The sequence below is a fragment of the Anopheles ziemanni genome, chromosome 3 (genome assembly GCF_943734765.1).
Source record: "Anopheles ziemanni chromosome 3, idAnoZiCoDA_A2_x.2, whole genome shotgun sequence".
Taxonomy (NCBI): domain Eukaryota; kingdom Metazoa; phylum Arthropoda; class Insecta; order Diptera; family Culicidae; genus Anopheles; species Anopheles ziemanni.
Genome location: NC_080706.1, coordinates 27430001 through 27450692, shown reverse-complemented (window position 1 = coordinate 27450692; position 20692 = coordinate 27430001). Strand labels below are relative to the sequence as shown.

At 50.1% G+C, this 20692-nt stretch overlaps 1 protein-coding gene across 2 annotated transcripts in view; it reads left to right on the top strand.

Moving 5' to 3' along the window:
• Nucleotides 1–532: 532 nt before the first annotated feature.
• Nucleotides 533–20692, top strand: part of LOC131286577 (innexin shaking-B) — a 22246-nt gene continuing 2086 nt past the window's right edge. Inside the window, exons 1-3 of one of the 2 annotated variants that reach the window (XM_058315549.1) lie at nucleotides 533–583; nucleotides 872–1005; nucleotides 1471–1660. In XM_058315549.1, coding sequence (XP_058171532.1) covers nucleotides 533–583; nucleotides 872–1005; nucleotides 1471–1660 — 375 coding nt within the window. Of the gene's footprint in view, nucleotides 584–871; nucleotides 1006–1470; nucleotides 1661–14944; nucleotides 15305–20692 lie in introns of those variants that run through there. The other variant, XM_058315548.1, reaches the window with a different exon arrangement.

The window sequence follows — 20692 nt, the reverse complement described above, 5'->3', positions numbered from 1 at the left end:
AGTGACCAACATTAACCATTTTTCATAACCACAGTCCGTTGGGCCCATTTCGCTGCCGATCACTACACTCTCGATTCTGGGAAACGTACATTACATTGCAAACATGCCTAATCAGTAAACAAAACAACACCAAACAACTACAGCCCATACTTTGCACATTAAATTTTCAGTAGCTTTTACGTAGCGCAAACCGGTGGCGAGGCTCGTGATGAAAGTTCTTCATCGATGACCTGCCATGGCGACCTCGAGAAGATATTCGCCAAATATCTTCATCACACGATGAGCAAATCCGAGGCGCCCTCGGCCGAGTGAGGCGAAGCAGTGCGACAGCCCTTACTAATCCGTTCCCGATTGTTTCTCTTTCTCCTCTTCTTTCTCTCTCTCTCTCTCTCCGTTGCATTCGCGATGCGGTTTCAGATCATTTTCAAAGAAAGTCAAAACAAATCTAGCTGAAGGAGTGCCATCCTATTTTAGAAAGAACCAGGGGGGGCCAACTCAGAGAGCCCCCATAAATTCACCTTCTAGTAGTAATATGGAGTTTTTAAGAGGCGTTTATGCATTTATGCAAGTGAGTAGGTCATCGGTAAGTATCGCGCGGCCCGGAAGGAGAATGTTACTAATTTAAGAGCTATACGTTGGTTAAAGTCCTTCCACGGACGAGCCAGCAAAGGTAACCTTAGTATAAATTAGTTCTTTTGGAACTAATGTTTGAATTCATAAAGCGAAATGTTTTATTTATTTATCATAGAAATAATACCTAATTACTTAGTTAGGGCAAATCATCTAACGACAAATGGTTTATTATTTACTTCCAAAAATATGTTAAGTAAGAAAAACGGTATACTAACGCTCGTTACTTCGGTCCCGCTAGGTAAACCACGTAAAGACAGATTCTTCAATTTTTCGACTACACACCAATGCAACGGTTATCCTGCTGGTAACGTTCTCGATCGCAGTTACAACAAGACAGTACGTCGGAAACCCAATAGACTGTGTGCACACTCGGTAAGTCGTCGTCAAGTTGGTTCCCCCCACACAACACGAAGTCGTATTAAATTGAATAAATTGAATCTCATATTAGTTTTTTTCGAATCGGAATCGCATTATGCATAGACAATGTACGAGCAATGTATATTCTTTGTTGCATATGATGCCGATTAAGAATGTAATACGATTTTCTTTATGCATACGTATAGATATACGAACAATGTACGGCTGATGTATATCGTAAGTCGTATATGATGCCGACTTAGAAAATATACGACTAAACATATACATTTTGAACAATGTACTGTTAGCGCCTCCACTTTTGTACGTATAGGCATTATTTTACCATCATTTACGATTCAATCATATTGCATAGAAGTACGATTATTTCAAGTTGATATTCGATTTACATGCATATGTGTTGTGTGGGCCGTTGACAGCCGTTCCCTAACCGCACTTCCACGCCCCGGTCCCCTTTTCCAGAGACATCCCGGAGGACGTCTTGAACACCTATTGCTGGATTCACTCAACCTACACTGTGGTAGATGCATTTATGAAAAAGCAAGGCCAGGAAGTGCCGTTTCCTGGGGTCGACAATTCACAACGAAGCGGCGCGCTAACGATACGACACACTAAATACTACCAATGGGTGGCGTTTACGCTGTTTTTTCAGGTAAGTGTCCCCCTCCTCCCTCCTCCCCCGCCTCACCCCAACGGAGATGAGAAGGATGATTCTTTATGAATTGTGTACTCGTGTGAGTGTGTGTGTGTGTTGCTATTTGTTTCGACCTCGATCACCACGTGTGCTTTCTCTTCTGAGTGTCAACTTCTTCTGCCCAGCAGGGTCGGCAAGGTGTCGGCTCCCGTTTTAATTCTCTTTTTCTCGTTTCTCTTTGTCTCTCTATGTGTCCATCTTGCACCTGCACACACGTGTGTATCAAAACGATGAGTGTTAATTGTTGTGCTGAAGCGTTTTCCTGAGTGTGTTTGTTCGTGTTTTAATTGCAACGTTTTACGGCCCCGCGGCCATTTTCGACGATTTCTGATCCTCCCACCGGATGCACCGGATCCCACAATTGGCTCACTATTCCGAACCTTGGGGACTACCGGGTTGGTGGGGACCTCACTTTCTAGCACTCGCGAGTTGTTGTTTCTTTTGCTTTCCATTACTTTGCTCTTTCATTTTCCTTTCCACACCACTGTTTTCCATCGGTTGTTTGACGTGTTTTCCGTGTGTCTCCTTCCATTCGGCGAGAAATTCCAATTCCGTTTTGGCGATTGTCTCGGTTGTCAACTGCAGCGCCCAACTATCGACGAGTGCCACTCAGGGCCACCCTTGCAGTGAGGCCGGAAGGAAGGCGAAACCTCCGTTCCGTACCTATGAGCCACTTGAGCCGTCGAGTGCTGCAGAAGGCAGATCCTTCTCGAGAGAGCCAAGGGATTACTTTCCGGTTCGAACGGTTGGAAAAAGGGCACTTGGCGTGTCCTTCACTCGAACGACTGCTCGATCACTGCAGGCGGGAAATCGAGGGAGGACTTGGTCCTGTTGCTTGCTGCCTGGACCGCAAACCCGATGTATGTCAAGCAGATGGGAAAAGTAGTTTTCAGTGGAAGTAGGAAACAACAATCGATCCCATCGAGATATGCTAATTGTTTGGAGCGCTCAAACAACGCTCAAGATTCTCGGTCCTCTTGGTTACGATAATAGTTTGTCCACTCGGCAAACGGCACGGTTCGTCTCATTAAACCCGGTGGAAAATAAATCTTCCCCGTTTAAACCCCCAACGGGGGATTTTTCATCGAATCCCCTTACCTTAGCCGCCACGAGTCCACCAGCACCCTTGGGCCGGTGTGCGTGACGATTAATTAGTGACAAATTAGCATGATTTGTTTTGCCCCCCCTCGAACTGCGATAGCAACTTTGATCCGTTCCGGCAGATTAAACCGTTTAGTCCGAACAAGCACTAAACACTTGTCACACCGGAGGGGCCACAATTAAAAGCACGCAACCCGCAGGTTTGACGAAGGTTTGCCACCCGAAAGGGCAAACAGACGGAAATTAAATTTCACCCACCCCAACTGAGTCCACTGGTGACGGATCCGGTGGTCGTGGAGTTGTGCTAATTTGTGCCCAGTTTTCCTTTTCCAACAGCAGGGAAAGGGGAAACGGGGGTCGGAACACTTTTATGAGCGTTTCCACGGCAGAAACCGCACACGCAAGATTTCCCTCACCTGGGGTTCCGCAAACGAAAGCGACATTTGGGAGCCTTTTATTGCCCCCCTCCCTCCCTCCTCGTTTACAACATATGAGACCTTTACCCGGCAGGTACATCCGGCCTCGAGGCGGCCGTTACCGCGAGATGACGTCGCGCGTGCTGGCTGCGTGCGTACACACTGACGTATTGAAAAGTACATTAGTATCGGGTGGTGCGTGAGGAGGTAGTAAATGTTTAACTTCCACCACGATACCCACACCCCTTTTTCCGAGCAAGCTGCGGCATTATTATGTTTTTCCCCCCCATCCCTCCCCATCCGAGGATTCCCAGATGGCCCAGCGTCCGGGTGGAGGGAGAGGGAGAAAGCGCGAAAGGGGTGCGCGGTAATCATCATCTCGTTTGAAGTCAGCAGCGCCACTCCCGAGGCGAGTGGAGCGTCGATTTGTGGTGCTCATTTTAAAGCAATCAGCATCCATTTACCGCGTCATCGCCATCAGCATCAGCATCATCATCATCAGCAGCAGCAGAAACACCAGCAACATCATCATCCATTGGCGTTCCCGGTTGCAAGCAAGCGTTCTGCCGCAACAGATCCGCAACGCTCGCTTTGGCCGGGGCTGCGCTCCGATGCCGTCCGAAGATTGCCGGTCCGGGCACGTCCCCAATTACACATACGCAAAGGCTGGAGCGGTGCTGGTGCACGCGCGTATTGCGTAGCTTTTCCGCCGTGGCAGTGATTTCGTGAGCTGGTATGTATATTTAACCCGTTTGCTGCAGCGGCACGATCTTCGCGGTGGAAGGGGTGAACGCTGTCCCCTCCTCGCCCAGCTTCTACCCTTCTCTACTCCGAAGGGCGGGGGGAGGGGGGAAAAGGCTTACGCTGTCAGCGATGGTGCGCCCTCTGGCGGAAAACTGACGCACAGCTAGGCGTACTTTTTTCGAACAGGCAGGAAAACTTTGAGCCGCGTAACTTTCAAAGTCGCGCTCGTTACCAACCGATGCGGTTGATCCGATAATTGGGAAACTGGCGGGAAAACCTCTCCTTTCCGGGGGGGGGGAGTTCGGCAAGCAAACCGGAAACTTCCTGCTCAATGCTGCACTGGTGCAATGCCGATACGATCGGGTGAACAATGATGCAACAAATCGGGCGAACACGATACGAGCATGGGGTGGCACAACCGTACGATGAAGGCAAAATATTTGAAAAGAAAAAAAAAAAAAGATCGACTCACTTTTCCCAACAGGCAACGGTCGATAATGAGCAGGAAAAGCTTTTAGCGAGCGGCACGGGCCCGAACAAAAGACAATATTTGAAAAAGCGAAAAAAAAGGATGCTGGGATTTCCCAAATGGACGCTGGCGACGCAAAACCCATCGCATCCTGTCTGGGTGTATGTGTGTATACACGCTCGACTGCTCTACGATAAGATTCACTTTTAAATCCCTCATCGCCTCGTCCTCGTCCAACCCGCCAGCCGTTTTCTCTTCCCCCCCAACGACGCCGACGAGTCGATGAGTAAATTCCCTTTTGTGCCTACGTCGGGGTGTAGTTTTTTTGTGTTTCTCGATCCACGCCTCCCTTCCATTTTCCCGCTTCTTCCCGCTTTTGGAAGGGTTTAAATGTGAACCAACACAAGCGCTAACGATGGAGCGTGCTTCTTTGCAACATTTTCCCTACCAAAGCAGACCTTCCTCCAAGGCTCGATTTTTCCTCGACTTCCTGGATGGAAGGTACAGTTTCCCAGGGCGAGATTTACGTGGAGAATAATACATATATATATTTAAAAAAAAAAACAGATACAATCTCCCAACAAAGAGTACATGTGTTTGTGTGCATGAAGAGATCATTGAAATTGCGCGAAAATCGATCACGGAGAGGGAAAAAAAGCCAGCGCAAACAACAAAAAGAAAAACTACACGATCCCGAACAAAGCGATACTCCACGCACACGAGTTTAATTTTCCTTCGGAAAAACTATCCGCTCGCACACCGAAGAGGAACGAACAAACGCCGAAAAAAAAAACAAAACCAAAACCTCAAATGTTAAAGTACCGCTCTGCATCGCAGTTCGCCCACCCCTTTCCTTCCCTGCCCTGCCCGTCGGGGTAAACCCCTTCGCAGCCGAACGAAATGGGGGGGGGGGGGGGGGGGGGAAAAACTGGGGTAACGCGGTGCTAGTGTAAGTTATGCTGAACACATTTATTGGAAATGCATTGGGCAAACCCCCCCCTGCACAGCCACTTGCCCGCCAGCCAGCCAACCAGCCAAACCGAAATGCAAAACCGCCCAAGAACAAAACCAGCGGAAAGGAAAAATCTGAAAACACTCTCGGGAGTTTCGAACAAAACAAGAGCATGCCGGACACCGCGAGAAGAAACCTGGGAAAAGCGACCTTCTCGCTGGGCGCTGCTGGTGTTCGACGGGAAAAACGAAACGCCGAGCACGTGAGAATGAGATGGGAAATTAAAAATATCAGCGCTGCTGCTGCATACGCACAATTTTCAATCGCTCGGAAAAGCGCGTAGCGGTCAGCGCGAATGGGGCAGCAAGGCGAAAGAGCGAAAATCTGGGAAAGAAAATCCAAACTTACCGCTACCCATGCCCATCCCAACACGACGCCCCTCCCCCCCCCCCCACCGTGGAAACGATCCGTCTTGACCGAAGCCCGGCTCCCCGGTGGCGACCCGCGAGGGAAAAGGGCGGCCTGCAACACATACATTACGTATTTATAAACATTTGAAAAATCTTCAACAACTTGCACACATGTGCGAGAACGCGACGGGCACAGGCTGTGTGCGTGTGTGTGCGTGCATGTGTGTGTGTGTGTGTGGATGTGGTTGGTCCCTCACACAGCAGCCGCCGGGATGGCCGGCCCCGCGGACAGGCCACCGACGTGGCAGGCCGAGAGATATTTATGTTTAGAGCAGCGAGTGCGTTACTAGTGTGAGCCGAGGCGTCGAGACGCGAACAACGCCGCGTTCGGGTCCGAGTTGTGAGACCGCGTGAGATACGACCGCGCGCGCTAGGATCGGACTGCCGTTTCCCATCCGGCCGTCCGCCCGTCCGTCCCATCTGTCCGTCCGTCCATTTCCGTCCGTTCGTCCGTCCGGCCGTCTATCCTTGCGTGTACTCCTGGATGCGTGAGTGCGTGTGTGTGCGTGCGTGCGTGCGTGTGTGTGCAGTTGTACGCGTTAACAATTAATCCCATCATCCCTCTCAGGTTCATGACTTGTGCCTCACGCCCCCCTCCCCCCTCGGGCGTTGAAACGGTTTCGTTCTAGTTCGGTTTGAAGTAGCGCAAGAAAATGCCACCCCGTTTTCCCGCACCACCAAGCTCGCCGACGAAACCGAGCAGCAAGCAGAAGCACAGGACCGAACGATCGTGAAAACGGTGTGAGAAATCGAAGTAGCCGGGAGTAGAAAAAAGTAGGCGCAAGTCCTCGAAACACACGCGAGTTGTTGTTGGTGGTGAAAAGGCGCCGCGAACAAAACCAAACAAAGATCGGTCGGATGAGACCGCGAATCGAAAGCGAACTCGAAACTGTTAAATTGAAGCGAACGAAGAAAAAAAAGACACGTTCCCACACCGTGTAGGTCGGAAAATAGGGAAAAACCATACGCGTGCTGCTAATGTTACTTGCCATTTCATCATGCCCCTTCCCGGCCCCCCCCATAATTACCGACAAATGATGAATATTTTTAATTACATGCCCCCAACCCCGCCACCCATCCTTTCACCCGCAAGGCATCCTGGCCCCTTCCCCATGCAAATTCCCAGCAGTTTGATCGAGCCGGAGCCGGACGGTCGCGGTCACGATCGCGTTGTTGTTTGATGGAACGTCAGCGCAAAACAATCCTCCAACACGATCGACGGGGTGGGGAAGCGAACGAAAGGGAAATCCATTTGTCAAAAGCAGAAAAAGAACTCGTAAAAGACGGTGTGCGAACCGAGCGTTCACGACTCCTTCGCGGGTCAGAGCGTAGGGCAATAAGAATGATGGTGGTGTCAGCCCTTCGTAACCTTCGGCGTTCGTTCGCATCTGGCGGGAGGGGTGCGTCGTTTAGCGGTGCAGGGACAGCCACGATGACACCGTGACAGATTGTGTGTGTGTGTGTGTGGGTGTTGTGCGTTTGGTAAATGACTGAGTGCACCACGCGAGTGTGAAACGATCGGGGCAGGGATTAATAAATAGGATCGCATCGGATCACATCGGCTATCCGTAATGGGTTGGTCTTCTTCTGCTGCTGCTGCTGCTGCGAACGCTACTGTTGCTTCAACTGGTTTGGTGACGTACTTCGACCGAGTGAACCGGAGTGACTTCTGCAGCTGCATCTGACGGGATGTCCGTGCGTTGTGGCACAGTTTAATTGGCAAACGGTGGTGCCGTTGACAAGCACTCCAAAATTGTACCATCACCGGAATCGAACCCGAAACGTGACTTGCTGTCACACAACGGGGTGGAGGTTTCCCTTCCTGTCCCTGTGGCCAGGAAAAGGGGGAGGCAGGGTTACCGATTTACTGATTTGGCGGAGAAAATAGAAACTACCGGTCGCCCGCAGCGTTTGAGTGAAAATCGCGCCAGGAAGTCGCCGGGTTTCCGGTTCCGTTTCCGTTAAATTGAATTAACCTCGCGGAAAAGGAGTCCCACCAGGCACCGGCACGTCAGAGCCGCATCTCGACGGGTAGTCCGGAACGGGAAGCAGTCACTCCTACCTCTCGCTCCCCCCCTCCGATTGGGGTGAAGCTGCAATTGATGGATCGGAACTCGAGGTTGATTGTGCAGCCTCGTTTGGCGGAATCGTTTGGCGGAACGGAACCATTGGGAGTTGGGATAAATAGACCACAGATGAAAGGGCACGGAGAAAGGGGTGGTAATAGCGGATGCGTGTGTGTGTTTACAAGACCGCACGACCTTCGCCGTGGCCATGCCGATTACGGTGATGATGGATCCGATTTCATCATCGTACGTTGGTCCGAGCGGATGAAAATTGCTCCCCCCCATTGCATTGCTCATTGTCGCCACGGCACGCAGGATACGGAACAGGGGTAGAAACCCCCCTAGACCCGGCCTGGGACGGTGAGGGAGGGTGAGCAAGAGGGCGCGGACATGTGGCACGTTGCTGATTTAGGTTTTTCTTTTCGTTTGTTTCATTCTAAAGTCGTTGTTTCTTCGCCTGTGCGCGATTCAAACGAGACACAATATGTGGTGGAAAATCTGGCGAATCCGCGTTTCCGCAGACACCCCGCAAGGCAGCACCTGCAAAATGGCTAGCTGGCCGTTATTTTTATTCTTTCTCTCTCTTTCTCACACTCCCCTCCACCCTCTGCCCAATACCATTATGGGGAGCATTATTCAGCACGCATATATATATATAAATGTACATATATATAAATATATATATATATAAATACTGGCCAATTTATGTGTGCACCTCGACGCGCGGACCACGTCTTGAATCGACTCGCAGGGGCATAAAGATTTATCCCCCGTGCATGTGTGTATCATACGGCTCCCCTTCCCATCCCCCCGCTCCCGTCCCCGGTCGTCCATCGTGCCGACCAGTACGCCAGACACCCGCCACCCGCCACCACTCTCCGATCGGGTGAGGAAAAACTTCTTCATTACCGCAAGGCAGGCCCGAGTGGCGAGGAAAGCGAGTGGCGTGCGTCCGTGCGTGCGTGCGTTCGTGCTTGCGCGAGTTCGGTTGGTGCACATGGGTTTTCCAACCGACCGATCCTGCTGCTGCCGGTCGTTACATGTGGTCGTGGTCGTACCGTCGCCCCATACCGTTCGTGCGTGTCCGCGTTCGTGCCTAACGACTTTCTCTCGTTTTCTGCGGTGAATTTTCCCTCCGTCCCTTTCCGCTTTTCTCCCGCTCTAAGACCTTTGCCCAATTGCCAGCCCCCGAAGCCGCATCCGACCGTCCGCTCCCTTGCGCTCCATCCCGCGCCACGGTTGGTAGTGTGTTGGTGCGCCAATGAGACGAAAAATTGCTTCATTACACTACACGTGTTTTCGAGATGGACGGATGGAGGCTGAATAATGAGATGTGTGTGTGTATGTGTGCGCGCTTCTGAGTGGGGTGGTCCAGAGCACCGCCACCTTTCAACACCGGATTTATTAAACCAACCCCCATCGCGCACCCCCTTCCAACCCACCCAGCCAACCCAAGGGGAGGGAAATTAAGACGTTGGTTGGAATATTGTTTCACCGTTTTTGGGTGGTGTTTTTTTTCCCCCTCCCCATTTACGTGCTTCCAACAATTTTACTCACCCGTGGAAAGCGGGATGAAACAAGAAAAACACCCATACACACCGCGAGGGAAACATTTAAAACATCCACCCATTTAACCCTTGCCGATCCGCTAAATCAGGGAGGGCGTCACGCTAACCTACGCGAGGGGGCGAATACGGTTCTTAAAAAAAATGATACCTCAATCTTTCCAACCTTTTCAACCCCCGTGTCTTCGGAAAAACATTTTGATCATAGACAGTTCTTTCACGTGGGCCGATGACTGGTGCATGAGCTTGAGGTGTTGATGGCCCTGACGGTCAGCAGAGCTCATAATGGAAGCGGAGCGCCAGAAAAGCCGCGACTCACGTGCGATCATCAACGATGCGGGTTGAGCTCGTTCAAACGAGTTTATCATTAGCAACTTTGTTGGCAAATTCCTCACGCGATGGATTGGAACTGTTTTCGATATTATAATCCGCCGCCATAATTTTCACTCGATCGCATTTCCCAACGCTCGAGGCTGCACAGTTTCAATCAAGCAACGCGTGCAATTCACGGCGGCGGCCCAGCGAAACGTGCGCGCATCCGTTCCAGGAAGCGGCTAGTCCACGATGAAAACCATGCTCCGGCGAAAGACACCTCTCGCGCTTCTCGAGCTTGACGACTTCTAGTAGCTCTTGAAGCGCGAGCGGCGATACGGAACAACATATCGGAACCTTGGGCACATCGAGTGGCCGCCGGGGCACTCGAGAGGGCACGCCGTTTGATGTTTTTGCCGTGCTGGGCGGATGAATCCCACCACCACCACTGCCACTTCCGCCCATTCCCGAGTCCCGTTATGCGAGGCGATCGATCATCGTCGGCGTGTCGATCGTGCGAATCGTCGATCGGTCTCAACAGCATAACAAACGACTCGGGTGCGGGGGGGAAAAAGAAAAACGGAGGGAAAAACCAAAACTCAAACCAATGTTTGCAGTGGGAATGGTTGGAATTTTCACGCGCAGGCAAAAACAAAAACAGAAAAAAAAGAAACATCGAGCAAAACATCCTCCCTTTGCCGCTTCGGGGGGGGGCGGGACGAACGGACGCGGTGTGGCGGTTTGGGAGAACATTAAATCAAACACTGGAACGAGCGTTGCTATTGTACGGGAGTGTGTTGTTTCGCTAGTTGCGCCCCGAGAAAAACCCCGAGACGAGTCGGGACACACCAACAGGAAAGCAAACGAAAAAAGAAAAAACACAGAACACCACAAATCTCCCGTTTAGAATCGACAGACTCGACCGAAACGCGCGCGCGAAGGGAATGTTTGTTTTGCCTGAGAGTTTACTAATAGCTGGGGCGAGGCAGGGCAAAGGAGGCCGGCATGCATGCGGGAGTTCAGTTCACCGTCACTACCATCCGGTGCGAAATGTGGCCATTTTTCATACGGCTGCCCCGGTCCATCCGGCCATCGACTCTTTAATGCTTTCCATCCGTTCGAATCGCAAGCGAACGATCGGAAGGATCGGATTTGGCAAAGGAGTTGCTCCCGAGGTAGAAACCCAGGGTTTCGGGTTCGCCCGTCCCTAGCAACAAGGCAAACGATTGTTTCGATCGGCTTTCGGGAAACCCAGCGTGGCGTAGACTTTGAATCCTTGATACAGAACGGTGAAACGTTGACTCATTTGTAACGTTGTCTTTCGCAGAATCGAGTACGAGTGGGTGGGTTCGTGGGGAAAGATTTTTCTTCAAGTTTGTTCATGCACCGCGTCGGCAATCATGCCGCTTATCGCTCACCGGAACAATCCTGTATTTACGTGTGCTATTTTCTTTTTCTCTGTGTACTATACTTGCTTTCTTGTCTTCCGCGTGTTTCTCGGATTTGCGAGTGAGTGAATGTTGCACATTATTCACGTTCGTTTTTCTTCTCAAACACCACCCCACGAGTTTAAATCACCGAAACCGATTTTTTAAAACTTTTTTCTTTCTTCACACTACAACTGTAATTTTTACCACCATTGAACGCAACGTTTCTCTATGTTAATGCTCTTTTATTTTCATTTTCATAATCCTCTATTGCTACTTTTTCACTTCGAGTTCACGGGGATTTGTTTTCCAAACCGGTTATCTACATCTGTTTGCTTAGTTAACTTTTACTTTCTAGTACTTGTAGTGAAAGAACTCCTCTAGGAGAAGGTGAATCAGGGTGTGAAAGTACGCTTTGTGGTGTAGTAAATGCTCCACTTCAACGCTTTACTATCAAGAGTGTCATTTTTTTGCATCGTCAAACCAGTTCCTTTTTCACCATCGTTTGGATTGGCAACGTTTTCCTTTGAACAATAAATTTCCACCCCCACCCTTTATGTAACCCCCCAGCGGGAGGCTCTCAATCGTCTTCGGAGCTCTCGGGAGCACATAAATTACATTTTCTCCCACCCGTGATGGTCGTGATTCAATTCGTTACATTATCGAATCTGCGCTCGTTATCAGATTTCATTTTTGTTCCGCCTTTTTCTTTTACTTTTTTTTGTGCGTGGTGAGGATAGGTTTTTCTCACCCCCATTCGCCATGGAACGTACATCTCGTAGGTTTCCTATTCAGGCTTCCAAAAATAATAGTGTATTCATTGCAGATCATTGGTGTGTGATTTGCTTTCCCGCATCGGGTCTGCCACCTAGAACATGTGTAAATGGCACCGGTTTGACGTTACCAAGGGAGGGAAGGGAGGGCTTTCCCGTTTTGTGACAAACCTATCTACTCCTCACGGTTCGACCGGCCCACCGGAGAACCGATTCGCAATCGGAAAGTGACAGAGCTGCCTAAACAAAACACACGACGAGCGAATACATAGAAACGCGGAAAAGCGTTCGCAACGACACCCGGACTGTAAACGATGCAAAAGTCCATTAATATCAGGAACGTGATTATTATAGTAAACCTCGCACACGGCTTTGAGCGGTTTGGGAATCCTAAATCTTGCCCGGGTTGGAAAGCGATTGGTTGCGCGCCGCACAACCACCGCGGAATGGCAATGATCATATTTGAAACGGGCCGCGATTTGTGGGCAAAAATGGATAACACAACTTTCGTTCGCCTGTTTATTTGACTTTTTTAATCAAACCCTGACAGCATGGATTTGTTTGCCTTGCGGGACACACGGAGAATTGTTTAGCGATGCAGCTCGTCAGTAAATTCCCTTCGATCGAGGCTTTTCTTGTTGGAGTCCTGTTTTTCTTGCTTTCCAAAACCCCATGGTTCGGCCATGGGTTACATCGAAATGCGCACGGTGCTCGGAATGGAGTTCCAATGTCTTTTGCCACTGTCGAGCCGTCGAACGCACGCGGGAGCGGTTGGCGAAAGCGAGACGGATTCGGGCCGAGCCCTCGAGCCGCCGATCCGACGAGACTAAACTCGTCCATCCCCGCGTGTTTGTTTGAGTGTTCGGCGGTGGGAGCTTGGGCGAAGCGATGTCCCGGTGCCAGACGGAGGGGGGGGGGTGGAAGATTTGCGAGCAGCGTTCGTCGTCTTCGTCTTTGGCGGCGATGGTGCGATTCGAAGACGAGTTTCCAATCAGTCATATGCAGCCGCCAGCAGCGGTAGCAAGCAAGCAAGCGACAGCAGTAGCAGCAAGTAGCAGTAACAGAAGAAGTTGACGTGGCTGTCGTTGCCGTTGTCCGTTGGCAGCGAACGCTGACAGCAACCGAGCAGTGAAACCCGTGGCACAACACGCCACCGAGCGTCCGTAGCGGGTGTTTCTATTCTTTTTGACTTTTCAAATAATCCGGCGATAGAATTTCGCAGCGCGATCGTCCCGGCCATCACTGTCGCGCTTGACGGGCGCAAACGGATCTCCCGGCCAACGAGAGAGGGGACGGTGTTTTTTTCTTTCTTCAATTTTGGCCGCCTGTCGGTGCATCATACACGACACAGAACGTGCCCGTCATTCCGGCGTGCCCCGGGCCTGGGAGCCGTTAGTTGTGCATTATTTATTATTTTATTTTACCAACCAACACCGCACTCTAGGGTGGTGAATGCCCGACGACGGTCAAGTACTCGGCAACCGCAAGGCAGTACCGTGTGTGTGCGATATTACTTTACGCGTGCAAGAATTAGGAGTTTCCACACACCGCACACAACTTTCCTTCGCGATCGGTGGTCATTGTGGCATTTGATTTATTTGTCTTGCTCGGTTGAAGGCGTTCACATTAAATCATGCGCGATCACGGTTACTTCCGTTCGGTTTCGATGTGTTCCTTTCTACACCACTCAGTTCTTTGATTGTTCCGCACGGATTTCACGTTTCTTCACCCCAATATGTGTGTGTGTGTGTGCAACCTTGCCGTCAGTGTGTATTGCTATTTGGTTTGATTTTAATGCCCCCCACAATGTTTCACTTTAGAATGTTACCTACGGGACCAAAGTGAAATGAGAGCTGCGTTTCCAGCGCTTGCTTTCGAACCGGTGTCTTGGATGCGTTTGTAACGGGCAACAGCAGCAGCAGCAAAAGTGAAACTCGAAACAAGCGAATCGTAGTGACCCGTGCAGGAAGCCCGTTGTTTTCGTCCGTGTCGTGGAAAGTGTACTTTAAAAAAATCAGCTAAACCAGTTCAGGATCCGTACCGTTTCTTCGGAGGAGGTGAAGAGAAATACTTTAATGCCAAAGAGACACCAGTTCGGGAGACACCCGTGTCGAACAAACCGGATGCCTTAGCGATCGGAGTCGTCCCGCACAGCACGAAACACCAAACGATGCCAAAGCCGGCGGAGCCAGCCTGCGAGCCGAAGCGTACCCAAGTCTTTCCGCGTCTGCCAACGATCGTCCGCCGTGCTCGACCGTGACCGAAAGGGGTTGCCAATATGGTGCACTGTGCCGCCAGAACATTAGTTAGTCTTCCGAACCGTCACCGTTACGATAGCTTTGCCCGTTTGATGGACGTACATGGACAGTGCGACGGGCTTGTGATAGCGCCTGCGAAGCTTATTAGCGTCAGCGCCGGAAGCGTGAGGGTCCTTTCGAATCGCCTGAGACTTTCGTAGTGGTAGTGGCGAGAAGCGTCGAGGATCGTACCTCCATCTTTGCATGCAAGTTTCCCGCAAAAGACCCCCACCCAAACGGTGGTGCGTGTGTGTGTATATCAGTCCGCATATCATACGGCACGGCGGTTTCGGCTTCGGTGTGAAGCATGCACGGTGCCTCGATAGTCGTGCCTCCAATCTGTCTGTGCCTCTCTGCCAGTCATCGTGTATGTGTCGATTGAGCGTACGCCCGCGAGGGGCGTATGTGAGCTGTGCGCTGCCCAAGCCTTAAGCGAAACCTCGTCGAAGTCAAAGTCCCTGGTAGACCGCGATTCTTCGTCGTCTCACGAAACAATTCAGCAACTGCCAAAAGAAACCATTACCCCAGTGGCTCACAACTCCTCCCTGCCACGGGAGTAGCCACACCCACAGGCAGACACACACACACCGGTCCACCAGAACCCGAGCCAGCCTAGCTAGCCTAGCGAACCAGCTGCAGCAGCAGGAAAGATGTTGGATATCTTCCGTGGCCTGAAGAGTCTCGTCAAGATCAGCCATGTAAATACCGACTCGCCCGTGTTCCGCCTGCACTACTCGATCACCGTGATCATACTGATGTCCTTCTCGCTGATCGTCACCACGCGCCAATATGTCGGCAACCCGATTGACTGTGTGCACACGAAGGACATACCGGAGGACGTGCTGAACACGTACTGCTGGATCCACTCGACCTACGCGCTCAAGAGCCTGTTCCTCAAGAAGGTCGGCAGCGAGGTGCCGTACCCGGGCGTCGGCAACTCCGATGGCAAGCTGTTTGATAAGAAAATTTACAAGTACTATCAGTGGGTCTGTTTCTGTCTGTTCTTCCAGGTGAGTGTGCGAATGTCGTTGGTCGTCAACCGTCTTCCGTCGTCCATCGTGTTGGGTAACGCTTTGCCTTTTTCGCCTTGATAGCTTTTCCACCTTGCCACCGGACGTCCTCGAGCTGAAGTGTTTTCCCTTCCCCAGTCTCTGTTTGCGCTACCTTACATACATTGTTACACAAAGGTCGGTGTTTCTAGCACAGCTCGGAACGGATCCATCTCCCGCGTCGGCCACAAACGGTCAATATTTTATGGCTCTATTTAACGAACGATTGAAGTGTAAAACATCAAGCAACAACTGCTTTGAATGCTCTTAATGTGCCGTCAATCCCGCCGGCCCAGTATCCTTTCTCGCGCAAATCTCAACAATCTCGGGAGTCCGTTTTAACAACACGTTGATGAATTGGCTAGCCATTATTTTAATCGTTTCGCTGTCTCGATCACTTCCGTCTCGTGACTCCCACCGGCCTCCCCCCCACCGGTTCACTTTAAAACCGTCGTTAGTACACACGTACATATGCCTCTCACGGACCCGTCACGGACAAACACACACACACACACTCGCCGGAAAACGCCACCGGGGCAAAATTCTTCCGATGTGTTCTGCGTTTCGTTGCGCTAGAAATGTCGCAATTACCACGTCGTCAAAATGGCAGGCAATAAACTTCTGGCCCGCCGGTGCGTCCTTGAAAAAACGCACCCATCAGAGCTCGCGCCCCATCCTTTGATGGCCCGTCACCGTCAACCCCACACCGCACCACCGCGCCGGCCGCACCGCGGGCTGCCATTTGTTGTTTGTAATATTTTCGTTGTTCGGAATGCTACCACAGCGCGGCCAGCTCGCGGCAGCAATTTTAATTGGCTTTGGCTTCGATTTGAGCACATCCTGGTGAAGCGGTAGATGGTCCGAACGGTCGGTTTTTCGGACGTACGAAACCGAACCGAAACCTGTCAGACGGCTTGAAGTTTGCTGCCGCTCGAATGAAATTAGTTCTCAATTTTTATGCACAAAACCGTCTTAAGGGAACGGCAGTACGTGAGGCGGGCTTCGTTTTGGCTATTATATATTTTTTTAGAACCACCCTCTCCGTCCCCTGGGGGACCGCAATCGTCTCAGTCCCACCCCTCCCGCCTTCCCCCATGGGGACAATCTTTGGAAAATAAAACAATAAACCTGAACCGCTCCCGTCGACCATCGGAATGGCTTTCCATTTTGTGGTGGGGGCCCTGGACTTAAATTAGAATTTTCGTTCAAGTATAAACATGTTTATTTGTTTGCTAGAAAAAGTCACTCAATCGTGAGTGGCTTGAAAATATATATATGGTAACATTTGAATCACATCCCTTGGACGGATATATAAATGGATAACAAATATTTCCCATGAGTTGGCAAGAAAGGATTATTTTTAAAATGAAACCCCATGAATCACACAATGCCGGGTAGATTTTTGTGAATCAACTTTAGTTCACGCGTACTGGCTGCGCATACGTCATCAACTTCCGAGCCGGGTTTGATGCGGTGACTAACGGTGGCCGGTCGAAAGATATATTTTCCCGTGTTACAGGCAGACCCATTAAAAACGGAGCGCTCGGCTTGGGCACGAACAGTCAACCCAAGATCACAGCAGATCGCGTACCGCGAACCCGCCCGGTGACCGTTTGATGTATATTTATTAAACTTATCACTTTTAAAATCACGTAAATCTCGCCCGGAAGTGTCGGGTGCGTGTCTCTCTCTCTCTTTACTATCGAGGCCTTTCTCTCTCTCTGTGTCCTTTTCTCTGTTACTCTGCAGCCGTCGCCCCAACCGATGACTCGCCGGGTTTGAACTACGCTCGGATAACGAGCCATAACAAATGCGTACCGGATTGCAGTGCGATTTCGGGATTTTAAAAAATAAAATAAATATCATTCAGAATGCCTTTTGCAGGCCGATGGAGCCGCCTGGTGGCTGGTAGATGGAGGCGCCTGGTGGCTGGTAGAAGGAGGCGCCTGGTGGCTGGTAGATGGAGGCGCCTGGTGGCTGGTAGATGGAGGCGCCTGGTGGTTGTTGGTATGAGGGGAGCGATTTTTTTTTTATTATCTTTATATTACTTCCTGACCCGCAGTGGCGTTCCACAGTGGGTCTCCGAGCCACCGATCACCCCCTACCCCCGTACCCACGGTACACTCCGATGGCTCACGCAACGGTGCTTATCTCTCTCCCCTGGCGCCGCTGACTTGGTGATCCGCGCGGAGGCCGGCACGGGTGCGGGACACAATGCAAGTGTACACTGTTTTGAATTTATTGTCGAATATAAATTTGAGAAGCTATTCATTTTTCGTGCGGTGCGGGGCAGCGGCGGTAAATCTCAACCCGGGCGTTCACAAAACATCCGTGCCAGCCAGGGGTTTTGACGTTTTGTTTGGTCTAAATGGGAGCTAAGTAGTGGCCCCGGGTTGTCCCGCGGGGCGCCCAGCGTTTCGCAACGCCGCGCACAAGTGGCGGGTGCGGTGCCATCGAGCGCCCGGTGGACTGTTTATTGTGAGGATGTTTTATTTTTCAAAAATTCTAATGACTTTCCAACTCAATCGACTGTAGCAGCATGTCGCTACTGCCTCTTCGCGGTACTTAACGATGACTGTTTTGCTACGCGTGTATGTGTGTGTGCGTGAGCACGCGTGTGTAAATTCAGTTTTTCTATACACAAATTTTACCGCAACAAAAAGGAGAAAAAAAACGACAGATCATTGTAGCAGTTAGTAGAAGCCACCCTATTTATACTACTCGGGTCAAGAAACACCAGCGTGACAAAGCCCCGGTGACCCCCCCTCTTCGTGGAACGTATAAATACTCACCAGTTTGACCGACAGCGAACAAAACGCAAGTCCACAGGCGTGTGCATATGTGTGCGTGTGTGCGTGTGTGTGTGCACCTTGCCAGTGTTGTTTATTGTTTGCACGAATGTCCAAACGTATATTCATCGATAATTTATCGCGGCATCGGATTGCTCTCTTCGTGCCATTTATAGATCGGATTGTTTGAGAAAAGTTGCAAACGAAATTTATTACTACCGAATACCTTCTAAAGTACATAAAATTACCGTTTTATTTCAACCGGGGGATGGTTTTTTATTTTGTCGTTTCCCGGTTTGTTTCCCGCCACTCTCGTTGGCTTGTTGAAGCAACCTTTTGTGCACTGGCGCACAAAGAAATAGCAATGACATCATAGTTTAATATTCTCGCCACCATTATCCTACATTTTGAACGCAAATAAACGGACCTCGACCGCGGTGCGGGGTGGGGGAGGAAGGGGGTAAAGATAAAGAAAAAAAAACGCAAACTTGTCCCAGAGGCGACGGTGGAAGAGAAATGAGCAAAAAAAAAATCATTAAATAAGCAACCGGGCTCCAATTTAAACATCGCCGCGTTGTAGCCCCGCTTGCCCCGCACCGAAACACCCGGCACCCCGCAACGATATGCTTGTGGATTATTTTGCATGAAATCTGCATGCTGACCGACATATACTGCCCAATTTCGGGTGGCCCGTGTGCTTTTATTCGCTCATGAGTGCGGGAAACGGGCCACAACCACCGACGGCAGGCAAAAGTCTTCGTAATGCTTGGTAACAATTGAAACGATTCACCTCAACGATTGGCCTCGGTTTGAACGGGCAAATGAACGAAAAATCAGGGTGAGATCGCCCCTATTGGGGTTGCATCGTAAATGCGCCAGATGTGACCAGGATTTCGGAGCCATCGCCGCTTAGCTTATTCCGTGCTAGTAGCAGCCAGCTCTCAAGCGGGTCGAAAAGTAATGGCAAAACGGAGACCAAATAAATACGGCGGCAAACAACAGGCCCCCCACCCTTTCGGGGTCGGGAAAACAGGCCACCGACCAGGACCGCTCTCGATTGTGCTCGCCAGTAACCGACAGGGGGTCCCGCTCGGTTACAGACCCAAGCGTTCAACCTTCGTTTCTGACTGCTGCTGCTGCTGTCACTGGCTCTGCTGCTTCTGCTTTTGTTGTTGATGTCGTGCATATCTATCATCGTTTGTCGATAACAATGCCCATGTGAGCGCAGCAGGAGCCGTTGCAACGGAACCCTGCAGCCCTGCACAGCGCGTTGCACCGCATGAGCTCGGAAGAGGTAACAGGAATGACGTAGTTTTCGTTCGGCTGCACGGTGCTCCATCGCACCGGAGGACGGAAGCGAATCAAAACATACATATGAAAATCCACTCAATCTTGGCACACATAAACACACACACACACACACATAAAGGGGCACATTGGCACAGCAGAGCCACGGCGCGGTGGCCGAGAAATGGGCAGCATGCAAAAGGGAGCAAAAGGGCATGCTGTGTGCGGCAACAATAATGAGACAATACGATGCGCAATGATAACTTTGTTAAATGGCTTTTTATCATGTTAACTTCACTCCGGGCTGGCCCAGATCCTTTTGCCGCAGCCACTTGCCCGCACGTTTGACCTACATTTTATCGGCCCGAATTACGGTCCTTGCCGTAATGCTTTCGTTTGCCGAGGTAAGGAACAAAGTGTGAAAGCCATGGAGTGATGAAGAGAGAGAGGAGGGGGGGGGGGTTTAGGACGGAGAGAATGAGAGAGACAAGGAGGCTGAGAATTATGTTAAAAGTATTTACCGTTTGTTCGGGGATAATAATGAGAGGGGGTAGAGAGATCGGATAAGAGGCGATGACTTTTGGTTTCGTGTGAAAAATTTATGTTTATCAGTAAAGGCTCTCTTCAAATGTATCCTATAAGGTACTATATACATCGTATTGAGCCTTGTAAACTATTTTGCATTTTTGTCTAGTAATGAAAAGGATCATATGCATAAAGTTGGTTTTGTTCATTATGGTTCTGTAATTAGAAAAGGTATAAATTGGGTAATGAATTTAAGAGATGTGTGACAAAAGTGTCATTTGAATTATAATCATCGTAATGTAAACATGTTCTTACTAAGAGGTTTATCGATCTTCATGAAAAGGTTTTCTTTTATGATTTTAAATAAGATTTTATAACATCCTTGGGAATTCAAGGTTTTCAATTTCGTATGTTGTATTCATGATTTTTTGTAGAAAAAACAATAGTAGCGTTCTTTCTAATTTAAAGCTTAATTTAAGTTATTCCACTGAAGAAACATTAACCGTAGAACTGTTTTAACACTAAATTTAAGAGATCGTGGGAAATAACCGTTGAAAAATGCCATGTAATCACAATTCATTCATAAAGCAAAAAAGGCACACGGTTTGGAAACAAATCATGACCAGGAAAACGACCGTTGACGTAATACCTGCTCTGGAGGCGGTGTCAGGCCCGGAGGGTGGTTCAAGGTTCGCACGCAATCGGAAGTGCGGTGTTTGGTCCCCGGTTTGTTTATCTACCCGACCCC